This window comes from Schistocerca americana, chromosome 3, assembly GCF_021461395.2.
Source record: "Schistocerca americana isolate TAMUIC-IGC-003095 chromosome 3, iqSchAmer2.1, whole genome shotgun sequence".
NCBI classification, from domain to species: domain Eukaryota; kingdom Metazoa; phylum Arthropoda; class Insecta; order Orthoptera; family Acrididae; genus Schistocerca; species Schistocerca americana.
Window position 1 is genome coordinate 689,721,950 of NC_060121.1, and position 24,712 is coordinate 689,746,661.

At 43.5% G+C, this 24,712-nt stretch overlaps 1 protein-coding gene across 2 annotated transcripts in view; it reads left to right on the plus strand.

The window, feature by feature from the left end:
• The first annotated feature begins 5,098 nt into the window (after positions 1 to 5,098).
• LOC124606755 (juvenile hormone esterase-like) overlaps positions 5,099 to 24,712 on the plus strand; it is a 101,002-nt gene continuing 81,388 nt past the window's right edge. The window contains exon 1 of one of the 2 annotated variants that reach the window (XM_047138804.1): positions 5,099 to 5,480. In XM_047138804.1, the coding sequence (XP_046994760.1) occupies positions 5,262 to 5,480 (219 nt within the window). In that variant the 5' untranslated portion in view covers positions 5,099 to 5,261. Of the gene's footprint in view, positions 5,481 to 15,416; positions 15,564 to 24,712 lie in introns of those variants that run through there. The other variant, XM_047138805.1, reaches the window with a different exon arrangement.

Below are 24,712 nucleotides of genomic sequence, written 5' to 3' on the forward strand. Positions count from 1 at the left end.
TATACGACACTGGTGACGGCATGTGCGTCACATGACAGGAATATGTTGTCGACCCACTTAATTTGTACACTTGGCGAATGGGTAAAAAGATTCTTCTACCTTGCCCGATTTAGGTTTTCTTGTGGATGTGATAATTACTCCCAAAAACGTGATGTAAACATAAGAGTTTGTCACATAAACTGAAAATAAAAAATTAAACTTTTCATCGGAGGGAGGACTTGAACCAAGGACCTCTCATTCCGCAGCTGCTCACGCTAACCACGGGACCACGGCGCTCCTGAGCTCGCACTATGCTTGATGTTACTTATCTTGTGTATAGACTACTCAATTTCTATATTTTACTTATTTTTTCATAGTTCCACACAACTTCTTCCTTTTTTCTCGATTTATCTGTGTTCAGTTTTTCAAGGCGTATCCACTGTGCCAACTTATATCTAAATCTGAGGGGGGTGCGATAGGGAGGTTCCCTTGTCAGAGCCATTTGAACCACTTGAACGAGATTTCCCTGTGATTTTTTTTTTTTTTCCAGTCACCAGATACCTTCGCTGTTCGGCGGTTTTGTATCTCAGTATTTCCATTTAGACGTTCGTACGATGACTGAAATGCGGGACCGTGTTCCGCGATGAAACAGGTTCGGAAGACAGAAACCAGTATTTCGGCCATCTGTCTGTTATCTTCCGTTTCGGTGAGAGTGTGGTCGCTGTGTGGATGAATATGGGATTTCGAAGCTTACTGATCTTACGTATTACCAAAAGCTCTTTTGGTTTTACTCAGACCGGTTGACAAAATTTTACTTTCAAAGTCAGAGGAAGCTTCTACCATTGCTGTCTTTACGTTCATTTTCACTTCGTTCAGATTTTTTTTGTCAGCTATGTTTTGACTTCTCTTGAATCTGAGATGAAGCTTCCTTTTTCTCACAAAGCACTTTTCTAACACGGCTATTAAACCAAGACGGGTCTTTCCCATCCCTTACGACCTTGCTCGGAAGATACTTGTCTAAGGCTTGCTGAACTTCGTTTTGAATTTTGTCCACTTCTGCTCCACACCTTCTTCCTCATCACTAAGTATCTGATGCTGACTACTGAGATGTTCTTCAGCTTGTATCCTGTCAGCATTGTTAAGCAGAATTATCTTCCTACCTTCCTTAACATTCCTTTAAAACCGTAGACATTGTTGCTATCACAGCCTAATGATCACTCATACCTTCTTCTAGGTCACCTGAATCCGTAAGTTCAGGTCTGTTTGTTGACAGCAAGTATAAGACGTTGCCTTCACGAGTTGGTTCTCCATTCATCACCTTGAAGCAATTTTTGGAAGACACATTAAGAATAACGTCGCACGAATCTCTCTCTCCGGCACCTGTTTTTATGGTATGAATCTCCCAATCTATACAAGGCAAATTGAAGTCACAACGGCATGATCAGGAAAATTACTAACAATTTTCTGCAAGTTCTCTCAGGAGTGCTCTACCACTACAACGGTCTTTAAAGGCATCCGATTATCATTTTTGATCGTTAGTTCATGTTTAGCTTCGCCCAGGTCAATTTGAATTCGGAATCCGTGATAAGCTAGCTGGATATTATCGAATTCTTTATTGCCATAAATACGCGGCCACCAGTGGCGACAAACCTATTCTTGCAATGATACTAACAAAACTGTAGGGTCTTTCGTGGCCACGTGCTGACGTATTGCGTATTTGTTTTCGTTTAGAGATATTCCACCTACGTTCTTTTAATGATTTCTCTGTTTCGTCCGCACATATAGCTGGCGTTGTCCTTCACCTTCCCTGTCTGCCACCAGGATTAGAGGGCAAATCTTTGACAGTGTCAATATCTTGTGGTGGCGCAACTCCAGAAAAATCATCAAACAAATGTTGGATGGAAATCCCGAAACGAAATCGAAAAGGCAAAACGCTAATAAAATTACAGTAATCACTGATCCTCAGCTGCAACATGGAGCTGTATCAATACTACTCTTGTATCTACGATGGTAGTAACAATTTACAATTAAAACTCGATAGTTAAATTTACTCGGGAGTGCACTCAAAGTGCTGCAACGCTCCTGTGCTGAGATTTAGTAGATGTGAATCAATAAGAGTAGGGGTTACACTTGACAACCGGAATAAATTCTTAATGGGTTCCTTTTACAGACACCCATCAAAACTCAGATGATACAGTCATTGAACAGTTCAAAGAAATCTTGAGAATCATTTCAAATAGATATCCCACTCACATGCGAGGCAATATTGACCCTGCGACTTATCTTAGGAGATAGTATCTGCAGGCTTACAGAAAGCCTTTGACAAAGTCGGCTGTAATAGTATCTTGGAAATCCTGGAGGGAACAGGGGTAAAAAACAGGAAGAGAAAGGCTGTTTACATCTTGTAGAGAAACAGACGGCAGTTATAACAGTCGAAAGGCATGAAAGGAAAGCGTTGATTAAGAAGGGAGTGAGGCAAGGTTATACCCTCTCCCAAGGTTATTCAATATGTACATTGAGCAAGCAGTCAAGAAAAATTGGGAATAGGAATTTATGGAGAGGAAATAAAATCTTTATGGTATTCCGATGACACTGTAATTCCGTCAGAGACAGCAAAGGACTTGGAAGAGCAGTTCTTCGGAATGGACAGTATCCTGAAAGGAGGATATAAGATGAAAATCAACAAAAGTAATACAAGGACAATGGAATGTAGTCGAATTAAATCAGGTGACACTGAGGAAATTGAATTAGGAAACGAGACACATAGGTAGTAGGCGAGTTTTGCTTTTTGGGCAGCAAAATAATTGATGATGGTCGAAGTAGACAAGCTGTAAAATGTAGACTAGCAATGGCAAGAAGAGCAGTTCTGAAGTAGAGAAATATGTTAGAATCGAATGTAAATTTAAGTGTTTGGAAGTCTTTCCTGAAAGTATTGGTCTGAAGTGTAACCGTATATGGAAGTGGAACATTGATGAACAGTTAAGACAAGAAGAGAATAGCGGCTTTTGAAATGTGATACTAGAGAAGAGCACTGAAAATTAGAGGTGTAGATAACTTAACTAATGAGGAGATACTGAATGGAACTAGAAAGACAAAAAATTGGTGGCACAACTTGACTAAAAGAAAGGATCGATTAATAGAGCGCATTCTGAGACATCAGGAGATTAGCAGTTTATTACTGAAGAGAAGTGTGTGGGATAAAAATCGTAGATGGAGGCTGAGAGATGACTACAGTAAGCAGGTTCAGAAGAGTGTGGGTTGTAGTATTCACAGTTATTTTGATATGAAGCGGCTTGCACAGGATAGAGGAGCATGCAGAGCTGCATCAAACCCGTTGTCGAACTGAACACCACAACAGTAACAGCAATCCGACTCATAGAATTACAGTTGATGACTTAAATCTACCCTAGATATGTTGACGAAAATACATGTTTAAGGACGGCTTAAGGAGTAACTCGTACTGAATGCTTTCCCCGAAAATTATTTTGAACAATTAATTCAGGAGCCCATACGAAGTGTAAATAGTTGCAGAACTATACTGAACTTCTTACTAACAAATAATCCTTAGCAAATATGGAGCATAATGACGCTTATGACGATTAGTGATCACAAGGTCGTTGTAGCGAGCCTGAAAACTGTAACACCCAAATCCATCAAAAGTAAACGAAACTATGTCTATTTAAAAAAGTAAATAAAAATCCTCTGGACCCCTTCCTATCTATGTAAGCGTACATCACGTGTGGTTTCAATTCGAAGAAATAATATCTGCGGCAATTGAGAGATATATTCTGTATAACAAATGAAGCAATAAGGGGTGGTGCAGGTCTCTGATGGTTGCGCGAAACAGATCAACACACTATTGTAGAAGCAACGATAAACGTATGCCAAAGTAAAAAGAGCACAAAATCCCTGACGAAACACGAATGTAATGAGAATTAGCAGAAATGAGAACAGCGAGAAAAGTGACATCAGGATTGATGGTCACGCAGTAGATGAAGTTAACGAATTCTGCTACATAGGCAGCAGAATAACCAATGGCGGACGGAGCAAGGAGGGCATCAAAAGTAGACTAGCACTGGTTAAAAGGGCATTATTAGCCAATAGAAGTCCACTAGTATCGAACATAGGCTTTAAGTTGAGGAAGAAATTTCTGAGATGTACTTTTGGAGCGCAGCATTATATTGTAGCGAATCATGGAGTGTGACCGAGCGAGGTAGCGCAGTGGTTAGCACACTGGACTCGCGTTCGGGAGGACGACGCTTCAATCCCGCGTCCGGCAATCCTGATTTAGGTTTTCCGTGATTTCCCTAAATCGCTCCAGGCAAATGCCGGGATGGTTCCTTTGAAAGGGCACGGCCGACTACCTTCCCCGTCCTTCCCTAATCCAATGAGACCGATGACTCGCTGTCTGGTCTCCTTCCCCAAACAACCCAACCCAACCCATGGAGTGTGGAAAAACAGAAAAGAGTTGCAGTATTTGTGGCCTCGTGCCACAGAAGTATTCTGAAAGTTAGTTTGATTGATAAGGAATGAGGAGATTCTCCAGAGAATATGTTCAAATGGCTCTCAGCACTATGGGACTTAACATCTGAGGTCATCAGTCCCACAGAACATAGAACTACTTAAACCTAAGTAACCTAAGGACATCACACACATCCATGCCAGAGGCAGGATTCGAATCTGCGACCGTAGAGGTCATTTGGTTCCATACTGAAGCGCCTAGAACCGCTCGCTCACATAGGACGGCAGAGAATATGTAAAACACTGAGAAGAAGAAGGGACGGGAGGAAAGTACGACAGCAAGACATCGAGGAATGACTTCCATGCTACTAGAGGAAGCTCTAGAGGGGAAAAACTGTAGCAGAAGACAGAGATTGAAATACATCCAGCAAATAATCGAGGACGTAAGTTGCAAGTGCTACTCTGAGATGAAATGGTTGGCGCAGGATGGGAATTCGTGGCGTACCGCTCAAACTGTTCAGGAACAGATGACAAAAATAGAAAAAAAAAGAGAAAAGTTTGGACTGCGAAACAAACTATACGAGAGAACACTAAATGAATCGTTCCTTGCTTCAGGCGGCAGATTTCCCTGTCTATTTTCTTTATATAACATGAAAAGGGAAATCAGTCGTTAACATCTGGCTCATGAGTGTACGCAGCTTGCTCCATACGCCGTTCACTTGAGCAGCGCGAAGAAGTTGGCACGGTGGGAGGTACCTAGTTAGCGGCTGAGCGCAGCAACGGAACACAGTGGCGCTGGCTACCGTTTTATCAGACGAAAGATGGCCGCGCGCCTGTACGCTTCGATGACGTCACTGCTGCTGCTGCTGCTGCTGCTGCTGGCAGCCTCGCTGAGCAAGGCGGGCGAGGGCGAGCGCGTGGCAAGGACCCGGCTCGGCGCCGTGCGCGGCGTCCACAAAGAGTCCAGCAGTGGTCGCCGCTTCCTGGCCTTCTACAACCTGCCATACGCCAGGCCGCCCGTGGGACCTCTGCGATTCAGGGTGAGTACTCAATGATGAGTCTTAAGAAAACCACAACAGCTGCTATTTCAGGTGCATTAATTAAGAAGCGACCGGTGTCATTGTATACGCGGGGCCGGCCAAACGCTGCACAGTGTGCAGACGTGCGGAAGTGCTGCACATGTGCGCACGTGTGCGACAGCGAGCGACAGCGACATCTGTTATTAGACATGTGTCCTAAATGATCGGCGGCGGCTTCAATTCCCTGTGGTACAAGCAAGAGCGCAACATATCCAGTCTCGTTTACCCCTGGTGACCGTAACCTTAACAGAGAAGTACTGAGAAATGGCAAGTACTGTGAAAAAGCAAAGGACGGGAGATCTATGTTCTCAGTCGTTTAAAAATGACTGGGAACTGCAATTATTTTTTGTAGCCGTTGGTGAAAACTCACAGCGATTGCTGTGCTGCCGAATAATAGACGTCCACCGTAAGTTTTCAATTGAAAGACATTACAATACATATCACAAAGACGAGTGTAGTGTACTCAACAGTGAAGAACGGCAAGCAAAATTAAATTTCCTTCAGAAAATGGATGAGACACATCAACTCGATTTCACTGTACGTCAATGTAACTGCTACTTCTTGAGCTCTTAGTTTCTTGTGTTACATTTATGTCTGTTTTACTGTACACTATACAATGTACCATTTTCAATTTTCCAGAGTGACAACCACACTAAATCTTCACTGCGAGCAAGTTTTAAAATCGCATTAAGAATTTTACAATCTGGGAAACCCTTTTCCGAAGGGGAGTTTGTGAAAGGGTGTCTGATTGATGCTGCAGAACTCGTGTGTCCCACGAACGTTAGCAGGTTTCAAGAAATCAGTCCATCCAAACAAACGGTGACAAGACGTATCAGTGCTATGGCCAGCGATCTGCACAGGCAGCTAATAAATAAGGCTAAATACTTTGTTGTTTCTCTGTTGCGCTCGATAAAGCAACAGATCTTACAGATACAGCCCAGGTTGTGATATACATACGAGGTGTCGATAACGCACTTTGTGTAACAGAGGAGCGACATCTGTGCCTAGAAACATGCACTACACGAACGCTGACGGCTGCGCCGTGCACGCTGTGACCCGGAAGTTGCACATGTGCAGGAGCACCGCACGCGTGCAGAATTTCTGGCCGGCCCTGCTGTATAATAACGTTGTCTGTTGACCAAGTGGGAGCTGTCACCTGAGGCTGTTGGTATAGAATGAAAACAGCAGTGCGTTAATACGTGCACCTAAAATAACAGCTGTTGTAGTTTTTTTTGTATTCGTATTAATCAGCTGTGGAAGTACAACGTCAGTATTACTCAAAGGTGTCACTGTGCCTGCGCATTGAGCCGTAAAGAGCAGTAAGTAAGGCGACCCACTATATTCGTAAGAATGCTATGCAGTTTGTTGAGTAGGTTACTACGCCAGCTGATGTGCAGAGCGTAAAGAAAGCTTCAGGTTTGTTTTATAGCCTTAATCGCATTTAGGTGCACTTGATTACTAGTTCCGGCATGGATAAGCTGCCATCTTCAGAATCTCAGTGTACAGTATATGAAATCATGCTGTACGATAAACCGCACGTTTGTCTTTATACCATGGTAAAGGACTCACAGAGACTAAAACATTAAGCCCTTTAAGAAAAATAAATGTCCTCGTAGCAGCACAATCATACATGTGTGACACATCAGGAAGTGCCACATGTGTCTGAATTGACTGGCAGCACACGTGTATGACTCTGTTGCGATGATAATGTTTTACTCTCTTTCCAGCATGATTTCACAACCTAAGCCGAAGATCTGAAGACGGCAGCTTAGCCCTGCCGAAACTACTAATCCAGTATACCTACATGTGATCAAGGCAATAAAAACTTCATATCTGGTTTTTTCTCATTGAATTCATGATCGCTCTCCAGCTGACAATGTGTTAAAAAGAAAACAAAAGAAAAAAACAATCCGGACGAGTGCGAGTAGGATTTGCGCTCCGAGGTTTCCGTAAAAATTTAACTATGAATATAAAGGACAGTCTGAAAACCTTGTAAGGTTGTTGAAACGTAGGCTGTGCTGAGATATAGTTGTCAAGAGAACAATTCTATACTTTGCGCAGTTTCCGAGTTGATTGGAAATGAAGTTAGCCACTCAAGTCACTGCACTCGCGTATTCAAGCGAACCGCCACATAGTGTCAGCTGTTCTCATGTTGTAGGAGTTAGTGTACGAGCCTGCTCAGACTTTGGCTTACTACCGTCCCACGTCTAGATTTTTGTTTCGCGCTCTCGTTCGGCTCTAAGAAACCAACAAAGTACATGTCTGGCGACACCGTCTCTGCCGGGCCGCCTCAATTTGCGCGAGCAACGACCTTATTGCCTAACTTCAATGTTAATTAACTCTGAAACAATGTAACATATCCAATTACTTTCTTCACAGTTATTCCCCAACAAAGCTTATCCTAAAACACCCTTACAGACCCTTTCTGGCCTCTCTCTATAAGATGGAAGACAAATTAGAATGAGACAGATGGCGAAAAAGTAAGTAAATTGTTTATTACTTTTTCTAGTTTCTTCCCAATACTACGTACTATAGGGATATATGACACTTTTCCTATACATCCTATATAATAATTCTGTGATGGTGTCCTTTGAATCTCACTACAAGAACGACGGCTGCTTTGTCAATTAAAAAAACGTATTGAGAATACAGAAGGTCTTGGAACTGAGAACAATACGAAATAAAATATCCGCATTTGAAAACCAAGTGAATTATATTACTACCAACACTAACGGCGCAATTTACGCTAAAAACGTTGGTGTGACAGCACGGAAAGGTTATTCTTACGACAGGCCTACTTCTCCAGAAATTTGAACTTCTTTTCGGAACTCCAAATTTCTAAACGTTAATTGCTCTAGATATTCATGCTTTTACTTCATGTGTCTGACGATATTTTCGATGGTGCGTACATTACTTTTCATCGGTGAAAGGACAATCAAAATAAATATTTGATGTTCAATAACAAGGGCACGGTTTTTGTTGTACCGTTTTTTGTTTATTTCTATTTAGTTTTCGGCTTACTGGGCCATCTTCAGGAAACAATTGACCAGCGTTTCAAAAAGGGTCATAGAACAGATATACATAATTACAGGCCTACATCGCAAACGTCAATTTTTGTACAGTTATATAACATGTTTAGTGCTAGACCGTTATGAAGCTCTAAGACAACTAAAAATCTCCTCCATAAAGTGACCTCTTATGAAACTCCTCTTTTTCTGTTCATCAGTGAGATGCATAGCGCCGTATGCGAAAGCAACCAGCTACATACGGTGCTCCTTGACTTCAGGAAAAAAATGGTTCAAATGGCTCGGAGCACTATGGGACTTAACATCTGAGGTCATCAGTCCCCTAGAACTTAGAACTTCTTAAACCTAACTAACCTAAGGACATCACACAAATCCATGCCCGAGGCAGGATTCGAACCTGCGACCGTAGCGGTCGCGCGGTTCCAGACTGAAGCGCCTAGACCACCGTGGCCGGCCTTCAGGAAAGAAATTATGAGTTCACAGAGTGTTGAACTAACTTATGGGTCTCAGAATTTCCTTGCATATAGAAATGAACACAGGCAAAGTCTCACGTATACGTTAAATAATACTTAAAAATTGTCAGAATAATTATTTCCATCTGTAGCTCATCCCAGCAGACTGTGAAACTACAAAGAAATACAGTTTTGATAATTACTGTGGGATCTTAAGGACTGTCCTTGGCTTACTGATTTCGTTTGGTGCGAAACAGACGCCGTAACACATAGGCAATGAGAGTCTCCTCCAGTTAGCTGCAGTCTTCAGTACTACGCTATCACAGATTCCTCTATTTATTTAATGTAACTTAACTCTATCACGTCCGTAGTTTACGTGGTTTCTGTGTGCCTCTGGTATCTTGATGCTAACCCAAAAGAATCTGTCTGTCTGGTATTACTCATTTAGCACATTTAAAAAGTCAAACGTCAACATTCCTTCGCTCTGAAAAAAAGGAACCGCGGAAAAGAGCTGCCGGTAGAAATGATCTATTTTACGTAACAAATAACATCATATCGATAAAATAAAACAGCCTGCATGGACAATGTTTTCATTCAGAAAATAATAACATAGAACATGAGTTAAAGCTGTTGCAGAGCTCAAAAGGCATGATTTTATACAGCATTTTTAGTTGTGCTGGGAGATAAGTGAACTCATACTACGGAAGAGGTAACGTAATAGTGCCATATAACCAATCGTGATGAATGACTGGACTCTCAGCGTACGCCACTCTGTCCTCAGTCCGAATCCGTGTACGAATATACCCTGTGTTCACGTACTGGATAAGCATTATAGCGAGGGGTAAAGGGTTATATAGTGCTAGCTATATTTGGCAGATGCGCTTTTGACACACTGTGAACCGGTAAAATTACTCACACAGAGGAGCAAAATAGTGATTACATTGTAGTCAGATCGTCCCGAAAGACAAATCACGATACCAAAAAGGTATTTTTGAAATCGGTATCATGACAACATTTTATTGCAACTGCTTTGCGAAAGAAGCCTATGGTTAAAGAATTGGGATCTGTGACGCATATTGAACATTAAAAATACCGTAAGCCACTTACTAGCAAGGAATGTATCTCTTCATCTTCAGCCTGTGACGTCGGTATGTATACCTGAACTATCTCTGACGGTTTTGTTAACCATGTTAAACCATTTTCGGCTACTGTTGATATTACTACACATTCGTCTGACCAAAAATTCTTATCATCTTTCCAGTTCACTTCACTGGCCCTCACTACATCTGTACTGAACCTTTGGAGTTCGTTTCTCAGATCTTCCTCCTTTCCTACTACTTTAAGACTTCTCGCGTTCCATTCTCAGACTCGTAGAATGTTATTCCATTGTCGGCTATTCCATCTTTCCCTCATAGTCACTTTCTCTTCGGCAGCGCTTCCCCTCCCCCCAGGGGATTTCTACAGAGGAGATATTCGGTCTCCAGGAGTGCCGTAACATTCTAGCAAGGAATGTGTTATAGCATTCTACAGCAGACCGACATCAAGAGATTTAGGCCTATAGGTTTGTATGTCTGTTCGACGACCACAGACAACGGGAAATACCTGTGCTTTTTTTCAATCATTAGGAACGCTTCGCTCTGCCTTTGAATTTTGGTACACTACTGATAAAAGAGGGACAAGTTCTTTTGCATATGCTTTGTAGAATGGTGTCTCATCAGAACTAATGGACTTTCCTGTATGGATTGATTTCAGTTTTTTTTATCCCAAGGTCACTTATTTCTAAGTTCTTGCGACGATTTAAAGCGGGAACAACAAGACACAAGATGTTTAGTATTTTGGCCTTCACTGAGTCATTTTCGTTTTCGATGCCGTTATTGTGACAGTGTTTGGAGAGATGACTTAGATTCGATAGCTGATTTAACATAACACGAAAACTTCTTAGGATTTTCTATCAGGTTGGTAGATGGAATTTACACATATCAAAAAAAGTTTTGCATCACCCTGGTTACCAGAACTCCTGAAGATAGACGTGGACTGTGAATATTTTATCACAGACATAGTCCCTTTGACTGTTCATAGATGTCACTAAACCTGCCAAGAGATGTAAACAACCATGCATGAGTAGTGCTTATTAGACACAGGGCGTCTGACAACTGATCAGTTCCAGTCATTCCACCAGGAAGGATGTACATGGCTCGTGTTGTCTGTAGTTCAACCATACCATGCCTAGGCAGTCAATACCGCGGTTCGATCACGTCCGCATTTTTTCTTTGTACTAGGAAGGGCTCTCAATAAGGAAGGTGTCCAGACGTCTGGGAGTGAACCAAAGCGATGTTCTTCGGATATGGAGGAGATACAGAGAGACAGGAACTCTCCATCATACACCTTGCTCAGGCAGCCCAAGGGCTACTACTGCAGTGGATGACCGCTACCTACGGATTATGGAATGGAGGAACCCTGACGGCACGCCACCATGTTGAATAATGCTTTTGGTGCAGCCACAGGAGGCTGTGATATGACTCAAACTGTGCACAACAGGCTGGATGATGCGCAACTTCACTCCTGTCGTCAATGTGTAAGTTGCCAGCTTGAATGATTATCAATTTCGCACCTTACATGAGATTTTATACATCATAAATGGTAGATGAAAATTTCACCTGACATACTTCGGCAATAACGGGCAGATTTGCCTGTCAAAATCTACAGTACGTAATGCAAAGAAATGACACTCGATTTGACGGTTTTAACACACCGAACCCAAATCCTGCATGTAAAAGAGCAAAAGCTGAATAAAGCTGCTGGAAGAAAAGTTTTTGTTTGGGAACAGACACGAGTAGCGCCGTCACGGCCCTAGTACAATGGAACTCTTCTAAAAGGGTTCCGTGACCTGCGGCGAGAGGGACAAGGAACTCACTAGGCGGTACGTCGAGGGGAGCAGGTAGCGGCGCAGCACTGCTTGCGATGGAGAAATCTTTTAGAAAACTCTGTTGTGGAATTTCCCGACTGATGAAAATAGTCCAGCGATGCAGTTGATCATGTGAAATTCTCGTGGTACACTCATGATGTACGCGTGTAACTTTTAGGTGTCAGGAGTGGGCACAAAATTTCCGATTGGCTGAAATAAACTCGGAAGGAGTAGAAAGGGGTGATATTTCGACGAAGTTTAAAGGTAGACCCTTTGCGATTGGCAGAGGTAGTTTCCACAAGATGAAAGGAATGCTCCCATTGGTTTAAAAAAGCCGTGACGTGAAGCAGGAAAGGACACAGACTCTCCTCTGAACCAGTGTCAAGTGTAGAACAGGGCCCATCTATATGACGCCAAAAGAGGAAATTTGTGTGAATCCTGCGTTCACTTTGGTTGAAATTCAGCTAGAAATAAGCTGAAGAGTCGTTGGCTCCAATAGCAGAGAAACGAAACAGCCACATAGTTAATTGTTCTTGCAAGACCTGGGAGGGCATTGAAGTAAAAACGCTGCACCATCTATACATGTGTATATCGCCATATTTTCCAGACTAGGGATGAGAGCATGTTTTCTCGCCTAACTAGAAACATAGGACACTTTCACTGATGAAATCAGTAAAGATTTTGATTAGCTTTTTATAGGATTTTCAGAGGGCAAGAGCAGCAATGCAGCCGACAGCACAGTGCAGCTAAAAGATAAATGCCGTTGGCAGAGGCATAAACTTGTTGCTTCACGAGCTGGCGTCCACTGTGAACTCTAGAGACCTTGAGTAATCTTTTGCTCATCTTGTCACAAAAACTAACCATCCTCCGTAGACTTAATTGTCATCCTAAATAGTACCGAACTTAGAACCGGAATTGGATGATTTGTCATAATATTGGCAAACTTCAAGGTGTGTAAGTAAGAAAAATCTTGTAGAGATCGTTCTTCAGAAATTTGATATTGTTGTGTTCAGTGTTATTTCTACTAAACAGGAGGTGAAGTGTTATCTCGACAACTGTCGTGAAAGTGTCGTGTCACAATCTATGTAAACTCGTGTACTTCTTTGACAGTAATTCAGGAATTAAACAGATTGTGTACAGCTAATCACCGATGTGCTCTGTCATAGAATAAGGTTTCACTCCTAACCCCAGTCATTTATTCTGGTGCCGCTAACGCACTCACAGGGTGTTTTGCTGATGTCTGACAAATGTGAAAAGGAGTGAAGTGTCAGACTTGGCTAGGTCCACCTTTGCAACCACGACACCATGCAGCTCGGTACAGATTTGCCCAGCAACATGCCGTACGGACTGCTAAGGACTGGCATTACGTTCTATTGACCGATAATTGTCGAATGTGCTTTCAACCAGACAATTCAAAAAAATTCAAATGGCACTGAGCACTATGGGACTTAACATCTGTGGTCATCAGTCCCCTAGAACTTAGAACTACTTAAACCTAACTAACCTAAGGACATCACACACATCCATGCCCGAGGCAGGATTCGAACCTGCGACTGTAGCAGTCGCGCGGTTCCGGACTGCGCGCCTAGAACCGCTAGACCACCGCGGTCGGCAACCAGACAATTGTCGGAGACGTGTTTGGATGCAACCCGGTCAGGCTAAACGCCTTAGACACACTGTCCAGCGAATGTAGCAAGGTGGAGGTTCTCTGGTGTTTTGGGGTGGCATTATGTGGGGCCGACGTACGCCGCTGGTGGTCATGCAAAGTATCGCAACGGCTGTACGATACGTGAATGCCATATCAGCAAACTATATCGGCAGCATATTGGCGAGGCATTCGTTTTCTTGGACGAGATTTCGCGCCCCTATCGTGCACATATTGTGAATGACTTCTTTCAGAATAGCGACATCGCTCGACTAGAGAGGACAGCATGTTCTCCAGTCATGAACCCTATCTAACATGCTTGGGAAGGATTGAAAAGGACTGTTTATGCACTATGTGACCCACCAGCCACTCTGAGGGATCTACGCCGAATCGCCGTTGAGGAGTGGGACAATCTGGACCAACAGTGCCTTGATGAACTTGTGGATAGAATGGCACAACGAATACAGGCATGCATCAATGCAAGAGGACGTGCTACTGGGAATTATAGGTACCAGTGTGTACAAAAATCTGGACCACCACCTCTGAAGGTCTCCCTGCCTTGTGGTACAACATGCAATGTGTGGTTTTCATGAGCAATAAAAAGGGCGGAAATGACTTTTATGTTGATCTCTTCTCCAATTTTCTGTACAGATTCCTGAAATCTCGTAACCGAGGTGAAGCAAAACTTTTTTCGATTTGCGTATTTTCGAATTCGTTTGAACGCTTCACGCATTTCGATCCTTAAAACCGTTTTGATTTCGTTCATTGACTGTGAAGCTTTCGCTGCGATTAAATGTGCAGTTTCCCAACACAGCTGTCGGTCCCTCAAAACTTTTGTCGGTAATTATATATCTCTATAGCGTGTTGTACAAGATTCTTGAACTTCGTCTATTGATGCTCAACACTGTCAGCGCTGGAGACGAAATTTTCTTTTTGACCCTAGAGATAATCAGAAAGCTGCATTCGTTTGGAAAGAATTAACCTAAATTTTTCACTGCCACGGTTGTACCACGTAAATTTTTGATAAAATAAGGATGGGCAATGTAAAACATGGAAGGGACAACGTACCAAGGCATTCTGTCTAGAACTCTGACTTTTGCTGCATTAAAACAGTAGAATAGCACAAAGCGCGGTTGCATAGCAGACAACAGATAAATCGCGAATGACGTCTAAGTTCTTCCCAGTAGGCAAATATCAGTGTGACGGACATCAGACAAGCCGCGAATGGCGTTTAACCTCTACGTAACAGAGAAATACCACAAAAATTCACAAAATACACAGTTGTGACATTTACCTAGCGATTACTACATACCCACGAAAGAGTAGTTTGGTACGTTAAAACATTTCTAAACTCAGAACACCATCGAACATTTTCCTCTTCTTTTCTCATCTCTGCTAAGAGTCTGCTGGGCATTGTTGTACAAGAATGGACATGGCTAAGAGTGCCTTAATCGCAGCTTATGGAACTGCAGTCAAAATAAAGGTTTTCCTTTTCTAGGAAAGTTAGAATGTCAGTCTATCAGGTTTCTCTGTTGATATTTTCCTCGCGCTGTATAGGGCCAGCTATAATTTATCCTGTACTGAGCTGCACTACTTATTATTGCTCAGTGCTAGAGGAAAGACAACTACATACACACTATGTAATGTGATAAACCACAGTAGAGCTCAGAGCTGAAGGAGAGCACCAAGACAAAGGGGCAACCCAGAGTAACCACATTTCAACCACTCCTCCTCCCCCTCCCTCTCCACCCTCCCCCTCCCCTCCCCGCCCCTCTCCCTTCCCCCCTCTCCCCCACGGGCGGATAAGCACGTCGTTGTCGGACAGCTGTGCAGTAGTATGACGTTCAGCCTGCGCTGGTCGATACCGTACTGCTAGTGCTGATGCTGCAAAATTGCTGTTGCCGACCGATCATCTATCCTCTGTCTGCTGCCCGATCGTCTGCGAGATCAGGCAGCCCAACATCCTGACCCCTGCACGGGTCTATGACGTGGATGATCCAGTCAGCTCTGCATCTGGTAATGTATCTTTGGACTACTTCCTCTCCATGGATCGGACATCGCAGCCTGACGTGTTCACAGGGACAACTGTGTTCGCCAGGCCAACCATGTTGCAAATGGTTCAAATGGCTCTGAGCACTATGGGACGTAACTTCTGAGGTCATCAGTCCCCTAGACCTTAGAACTACTTAAAAGCTAACTAACCTAAGGACATCACACACATCCATGCCTGAGGCAGGATTCGAACCTGCGACCGTAGCGGTCTCGCGGTTCCAGACTGAAGCGCCTAGAACCGCTCGGCCACACCGGCCGGCACCATGTTGCAGGCCAGGCGGTAACGCGTCACTTTTCCGACACAGCAGCAGCAGCCAGCGCAGTTGCGCCAGTGCAGTGCTATCACCTTCAAGGGCAGGCCGGAGGTCAGCACGCTGCCAGATCCCGTTAAAACATCTGTGACTCACTCGTTGTCGACGCTAGCAGCACTCAGATCTAACGAATCTAACAAAATGGTTGAAATGGCTCTAAGCACGATGACGTCTTAGGTCATCAGTCTCCTACACTTAGAACTACTTAAAAGCTAACTAACCTAAGGACATCACACACGTCCATGCCTGAAGTAGGATTCGAACCTGCGACCTTAGCAGCCGCGTCGTTCCGGAGTGAATGGCCTAGATCCGCTCGGCCTCAGCGGCCGGCGAATCCAACAAACAGCAGTAAAGGGGTATCGACGAACTCCCTTTTTCTGCCGCACCTATATCCACCTTCCACAGAGAATTGCCCCCCACAGGCAGCCATTTGAGAAACCACATTACAGTTGGTGTTAGAAGTTCTGCTGAACACGGACGACAACTAGAAGAAACCAGCTAATGCCATGGTTCGGCAGCAGGAAAATCGTACCCAGCAGTTTCAGTATGTGCCTATTCTAGGGTTCTTTTGGGCATGTACAGTTGTGTTCTGTATTCTGTCTTCTTTCTTATGTTCTGCGTATTCTGTTCAGTTATGGAGGTAGTAAGCAGCAATATGGCTGTAAAAGTACTAGGTCAGAGTGCGATTCAGCATGTGATAGATCAAGCACGAGGGACGTTCAATAAGTGACGCGATACTTTTTCTCGGCCAATTTCGGTTGAAACAAAGCGTAATTTGTTGTGGAACATCATCGAATATTCCTGCTTGAACGCCTGTTGTTTCATGAACTTCTGATAGTTGGCGATGCTTTCAAAATGGCGTCCGTAACGGAGGTGCGGTCCAAGCTGTGAGCTGTCATTGAGTTTCTTTTGCCGTGTAACCAGTGCATCACACATATTCAGAGGTACTTGCAGAATATCTACGGAGACCTGTCAGCGAAAAAAAGCACGATGGGTATGACTAGTCGTCTCTCATCATCTCTACGACGCCGTCCGCCCCCGTTAGCTGAGTGGTCAGCGCGGCGGAATGCCACGCCAAGGGGCCCGGGTTCGATTCCCAGGAGGGCGGGAGATTTTTCTCCGCTCAGGCACTGGGTGTTGTGTTGTCCTCATCATAATTTCATTACCATCTCCGACGCTCAAGTCGCCCAATGTGGCATCGAATGCAATAAGTACTTGCCCTCGGCGGCCAAGCTTCTCCGAATGGGTGCTCCCAGCCCACAATGCCATACGCTCATTTCCATTTCTATGACGCCGCACAAGTCTGTCCGATCTCCCGTGTGCCAGCCTCCCGCACACAGCTATAACTCCTGCAATGTTAGAACGTCTGGACACTATCATTCAAGGTAATCGACGGATTACAATCACTTCTCTTGTCAACCAAATGTCTCTGTTGGTCGTGGTGACACACTCGTCTAACAATTGGGGTACTCAAAGGTCTATGCCTCCTGTTTTACTAGCTGCTTAACAGAAGAAAATAACGAGGAATGCACGAGCATCTGTGCGGGGTTGCTTGTGCGTTCCGAGGCTGATCGCGACAATTATTTGTTGAACATCATCAGAAGCGATGAAACATGGGTTCATCATTTCGAATCTGAAACAAAACGGCAATCCGTGGAGTGGCACCGTACCACCTCTGCTCCACAGAAAAAGTTGGTAACCGCACCCTCAACCGGTAAAAGCATGGCCACGGTATTTTGGGATTCTGAAGGGATATTCTGTTTGCTCCAGCATGATGCTCCCTCAGGGAACTGATAAAACGACATCAGCATGTACATCGCCACAAAAATGCAAACGAACTTCTTCTTCTTCCCCAAGGCAGCGCTAAACCTCACACAATTCTGTGCCGCCGAGAGGAGCTCGCAAGACTTCATTGGACCGTTATTCCTCATCCACGCTACAGCCGGGATCTCGCACCTTCCGCCTGTTTGGCGCAATGAAGGAAGCACCCATGGGGAGGAGTACGTGAATGATGGGGATTTTATTGATGGAGCTCCGACGCCGACTTTCTAGAGTGGTACCATGTGGACATACAGGCCCTGTCAGCAAGGAGGCATAAGGTCATCTCACTTGACGGAAACTATGTAGAAGAACAGGATCTTGTAACCGAAATAGATGGGAAGATTATTGTGTATTGGAATTCTGAATAAAACCAACCTGTCATCTGAATACAAATGTGTTCTATTCCTTATTGAACAGGTAGAGTAGCTCAGTTGCAGGCAGATTTACGCCAGCTAAGGAAGGAAAGGAGGGAATGGTCATATCCTAATGAACATATGATACTAGCAGCGCTTTATTGTCACTCTATTATCTGAGGAATCAGGGGAAGTTTGCTTCGTGTTTCTCGGTATATAATATAGGTACATCTACCAGTTTGAGAAACTGGAATAATGAGCTGTTATTTACACCTGCTTAACTAAAGTTTGTTGGAGATGCTGCGGCATATTTAATGTGCACTGGAAATTAAGAGAAACACAGTCATTTGATGGTTCGAGCGAAGGATTAGTGGAGAAATAGAGGGAAAAATACAACAAGATGTTACTGTGTGCAATTTAACGGGATACTTGAGAAACGCAGGGTTTGGTCGAGAATTTTGCAGACCGAATTGATGAAATTAATATCATTAGATATCACCTCACTAAGGACGAGAACACTTACACACGCATATTACAGAAAGCCAAACTGAGAGCACTTGATGCGTTTCTAATGGGTTAGCACATGAAATGTCATGTATTGTTCGTATGGATTTCCAAAGGCTGCGAATGAAGCAATAGAAAGCGCGACAGCACTGGGTGAAGCTGATGTCGTAAAAACACTGGAAGATAAAGTGACATTTAATACAGATACAAAAGTTTTAGATGTAGTCATGCAGGGCATATGAAGCATAAGTGCAAGGAACAACAGTGACAAATATGTACACATTTAAGACATTGTGAACGTAACCGCAGTAATAATAGTTTACAGAGACAGGAAAAGTAGCCACAAAGTTTTCCTCCGTGCTGAGTGAGTCAGGGTGCGGTGTGTCCATCGTACAACGTTTCCAGTGAAGGTTATCACATGTCACCTCTGTGTGGAAACAGCGACAGGCAATGTACAAATAAACCCACTACACTGGAGATTAAGCATCACAGGGGTGGGTGTCATGTTGGTTCACTCTGTTCAGTGGATTCACAGAGGGCGGGGGTGGGTTGAGGGTTGGGGGGGGGTGGACGGGGGAACAAATGTCTGGGTTAATGCAGAGGTCCTCCCTATGATTGGCAGAGGCTACGAAATCATACCCGATTTAGATTTCCTTGTTGTGCATCAAGCCAGAGATGACAGAGCGGCATATAGTAGAACTGCACGCAACACCATGTCATTTCGTTTTTGCGGGCAGAAAACCATTACTATCAATAGAATTATTCCAGGCTAGGGGTGGCCACCTAAACTGTGTACAAGATCCCTTAAAGTCAATTCGCGGAGTATAATACCGAAACCACTGGAAAATGAATCTGGCGTGACGTAATGCCTGATCTGCTTGTTCTTATCTGTACTGAACCTTTGCTTGAGATTGAAAAGTCAGAAAAAGCACAATATTTTACATGTAGTTGTCCTACATACAGGAAATTAGTGGAAGCATTGTTGTGCTTGTCACCAATGATAATTTTAATTCTAAAGAGGGGAAACAATCATTTGGCACTCTGATAGCCAACCTGGAAGCACTGGATCAGGGTGAGTTAAACAGGAATTTCAAACTAGTTCACGCAACGCTAGAACAGTCTGTCAAATAACCATACTCATTAAGAAAGTATCAATTCAAGACAGATAGGAGAAGGTGTAAATGGAGAGACTATTGGAGGAATACATGGTGTTACTTGATCCTCCTGGACCATTACCTGCCACACCATTCGCTTTCTATCTTACTCCAAATGAGAGTGAGTTGACTGTCTACAGAGAAGTACACAGACTCCACACCATTTGTAAACAGTCGTAGAAGAGTTTATAAATCAACAACTTTACGATGTTATCATAGAAGAGAATAATAGTCTGTGGTCTGCATGGGTTATCATTGCTCCAAAGACATTATCAGATGGCAGTAAAACATTTACACGTTGTAGTGACTATATACAGTGTGATTATAATAAAAGTTAAACTTTCAAACCGGTGTAGAAGTAACATGACTAGTCAGAATGACGTCAAATTGCAACGGAATATTATCGAAGAAGGTGGAAAACGTATGGCAGAAGAAAAATAAATAGTTACAAAATCTAGCAATAGATGGCATGTTGACTGCAAATGACAAATGTATAATACAACAACGCCTAAGGTGTAAGTTTGACGTTAAACAAACTGTTCTACCCAGGATGCACGGGTGTACAGGTTCAAAAATGGTTCAAATGGCTCTGAGCACTGTGGGACTCAACATCTTAGGTCATAAGTCCCCTAGAACTTAGAACTACTTAAACCTAATTAACCTAAGGACATCACACACACCCATGCCCGAGGCAGGATTCGAACCTGCGACCGTAGCAGTCCCGCGGTTCCGGACTGCAGCGCCAGAACCGCACGGCCACCGCGGCCGGCCGGTGTACAGGTGTTGGTTCAAATGGCTCTGAGCACTATGGGACTCAACTGCTGAGGTCATTAGTCCCCTAGAACTTAGAACTAGTTAAACCTAACTAACCTAAGGACATCACAAACATCCATGCGCGAGGCAGGATTCGAACCTGCGACCGTAGCGGTCTTGCGGTTCCAGACTGCAGCGCCTTTAACCGCACGGCCACTTCGGCCGGCTTGTACAGGTGTGATACTGTTAGTTACGTAAGCCCGTAAGCCCATTCGCCAAGGCAAGGTCATATCATATACGATGGGAAATCGGTTTTTAACTATCCTGAGGCCGAAAACCGCATAAAAATCATCAATGAAAATCAAATCGGATTATTAATTTCGGTGTGACTGGCGCAAAACGTGTTCAATATACTGTCCACCGTTTTCTGCAACAAGCTGAAATCGGGAAATAGCATCCACAACTGATCCAAGTGCTTCCGGGGTCACGTTCAGAATGTGTTGCGCAGTGCGTGCCTTCAATGTAGCTAAGTTTGCAGTCGGAACACTGAACACAACATCTTTCAGATAGCCCCACAGCCAGAAGTCACACGGATTAAGATCAGGTGATCGGGACGGCCAGGCTGCAGGGAAATGGCGGCTGATAATTCTAGCATTTCTGAAACAGCGCTTCAGCAGCTGCTTAACTAGATTTGCAATGTGCGGACGTGCGCCATCTTGCATTAAAATGATCCTATCCACACATCCACGCTGTTGGAGAGCTGGAATGACGTGGATACGCAAAAGACACTCATAGCTCTTGCCAGTGACGGTACAGATAACAGGACCGGAACTAACTGTGTCTTCGAAAAATATGTCCCTATCGTAAATGATGCCGTAAACCCGCACCACACAGTGACCTTTCCATAATGAAGTGGTGTTGGTTGATTTTCCGTTGCCCGTATTCGACAATTCTGTGTATTGACATATCCTGTCAGATGGAAGTGGGCTTCGTTTGTGCACAAAATCCTCCAAGGTCAATCATTGTCCACTTCCATGCGAGCAAGAAATTCTAAAACAAAGGTCTCTTTTGCTGGCAGGTCCACAGGAAGCAACTCGTCCACATGGGTAATTTTGAACAGATAGCAAAGAAGGATGTTCGGGCAATTCTCCGTGCACTACACGTTTGCACACCACCACTCGTCTCCTCCTGCATTGCTGTGGCTTGCACACTAAAAGAACCCGTCTTTTCGAATTTCCGAACCATTTCCTCCAACCCCTCGGTAGTCATCGGACCAACACCTTTTTTCAAACTCTTCAGTGTCTGGAACTTTTGCAGAGCGACACACAGTCATCATTCTGGTAATAGAGCCTTACAAGCAGAGCGCGAGCCTGCATTAGGACAGTCACGGCGAACGTCGCAGATGCGAAAGGAGGAAGAACCATGTACCTGCGTGTTTATTCCAACTTCAGTGCGTCGTACGCATGACAGGTGTTTTCATTTACATATTCTGACACATACGGCCCCACCTAGTGATCTACTTTTCACACTGTTGTGTTTCTTCTGCCGTACGTTTTCCCCCTTCTCCGATAATATTCCGTTACAATTTTACGTCATTCTGATCAGTGGTTTAATTCTACAGCGTTCTGAAAGCTTAACTTTAATTACAAGTGTTGACTGAAAAATAATGCCTTCACCTTCGTAACTCTTCAACAGTTGGAAACATTGGTGTGCGGCAGGTACTGGCTTGTTCCGTAGACTCTTCTCTGCAGCTCCTTTTGGCGGGAAGCCTTATCATTGAACAGTTGTGTTGTAACAGTGTAAAGTATGGAACCCTGCACAAACGGTCAGTCAATTAGATTTAAGCAACGTGCAGTCATTGAATTGTTGACAGCAGAAGGTGTCACCCCAAAGGCGGTTCACCAGAGAATGAAAGCTGTTTGTGATGGTTGTGTTGACGTGAGTACCGTCAGAAAGGAAGTATTTCTGCAACATGTAATGCCAAACCACACACTTCATTTGCCACCACAGCAGAACTTCAGAGACTAAATCCCACCACCATATGGCATCCTCCATACAGTCCAGATTTAGCACTGTTTGACTTCCATCTGTTCCAGATAATGAAAGACGATCTGTGGGAATATCATTACGCTTCTGATGAAGATGTTGAGAGAACTGTGAGACTGTGGTTCATAGTTGGCAGAAATGTATCCATTTGGCTGGCAATTATGTGGAAAAGTGAATATTGACAATTAAAGATCACATTCTAAGGATTATTTCTGCGTTTGATTTATTAATATATTCCCATCCAAAACCAGTTAACGAAGGTGGAGGCATTACTTTTCATTCAACCCTTGTATGATCACCCTGTATATTTGAACCAGAAAGCAGTTACACATGCTAACCCTATGCCTAACATGAAAGAGATTTTAGATAATCCAGCCCATTGATGTTATTTTACAACTGTGGATCTGCGGACTGGGTACGATCAATTAGAGGTAACACATGAAGATCGTCTGAAAACTATATTCTCAACTTCGTCCGGTAATTATCAATGTCATCACAAGGCTTTTGGGCTAAAACACTCTCGAGAAACCTTCCAACACCTATTAGATGGTGTATTGCGAGGATGAAAACCAAAGCAGTGTATGGTCTAGACGATACAGTTGTGTTCTCCAAGGACGCCCAGGTGCCTATATTGTGTTAAGGCGCAATATTGGACCATTTACGTGCAGCACCATTAACGTAGCTTGTAAAAAGGCAATTTTGTATTACAAAAGTCTTTTAATTGAGCCATATTTTTGGCCAGAATGGTGCGCGCATCGATCTACAACTTTATGACGCGATAAAAAATTTCCCAGTACCAACTACAGAGAAGGAGCTGCAGTAATATCAAAGTATAGCCAACTTTTATAGAAAATATATTCCAAAATTCGCTGAAATTGCAATAGCCCTCACACAGTCCTTGAAGAAAGGAATAAAATTCCAATGGTCTTCTGATTGTGAAAGAGCATTTCTGAAACTACAAGATTTAGTGACTAGTACTCCTGTTCTCACTTTTCTAGGTTACCAAAAGCAGTCTGTGCTGCTGTGTAACAGCAGCAGTTTTCCCTTGTTCTGCATTTCAAGACAGGAGATAAACGGAAAATCCGAAATAATAGCATGTGCATTGCGACGACTTGTTAAGGTGGGGAAAAATAATTTAAACTACTGAAACGGAAGTGCTAGTGTTAATATACAAAAAACTTCTATATGCTGTTATTTGTTGATAATGCAGCATTGAAATGGTTACTAGTTATTTAATTCGATGGCGTTAGCACTGAGTGAATTCGATTTTCAGGTAAACACCGACCAGGTAAATCACTTGGAGACACGGATAGTCTCAGTCACAAAATTCAAACCTCGGATAGTGTTGGGATGGATATGGAAAAATGGAGAGATGCACAAATTGCTACCTAGATGGTCAGTGGTGCGGTAGGCACAGCTACAGTTCAGCACAAAAGGTGGGGTTGCTGTAAACGAAGACTAGATGTGGGTTATGAATAGTGGTACCAACAATATTGTGAAACGAATTGTTGAGTCACGTTCATGATTCAATTGTCGTCGGACACGGTGGGTACTCTGCTATGGAATGCAGAATTGTTCAGATTTACTGGTGGATGACAGACAAATAAGATGTCGACGATTACACCAAAAGTTGTCCCTTGCTATTCAAGAGCAGAGCTCATTCACCTAAAGATTACAAGGCAGTGGTTACCAGAGGCAGATAAACCGCTTCAGGTGTTAGCTATCTACATACTCGAACCATTCGCTTATACATCAGCAGAGAACTGTTATATGCTCAAAATAATTCATAATTTCTCACGTTTGGTGTCTATGATAGCAATACACAACCAACAGACAGAAACAGTGCCACAAGTGATGGTTAACCAATGGGCACCAATGACTGTAACATAGGAGACAGTGATAACAGACATAGGAATGAATATTATGGTGGGATTTAATTAAACAGTTCTGCCAGTTATTGTGCCTTAAGATATTCAGTACCAGTGCATTACACTCAAAGACGAGCAGACAGGATCAGAGTCCACCGTAAGATAGGAAAAATGGCGGGTTGCTATGTCAAGTGATTGCAACGATTGGGAAGCGCTATTTCCTTATATATTAGCAGCATATAACTAAGATATACATAAGAATACAGGCTTATATCTTAATGAGGATGTTTTCAGTGAGAATAT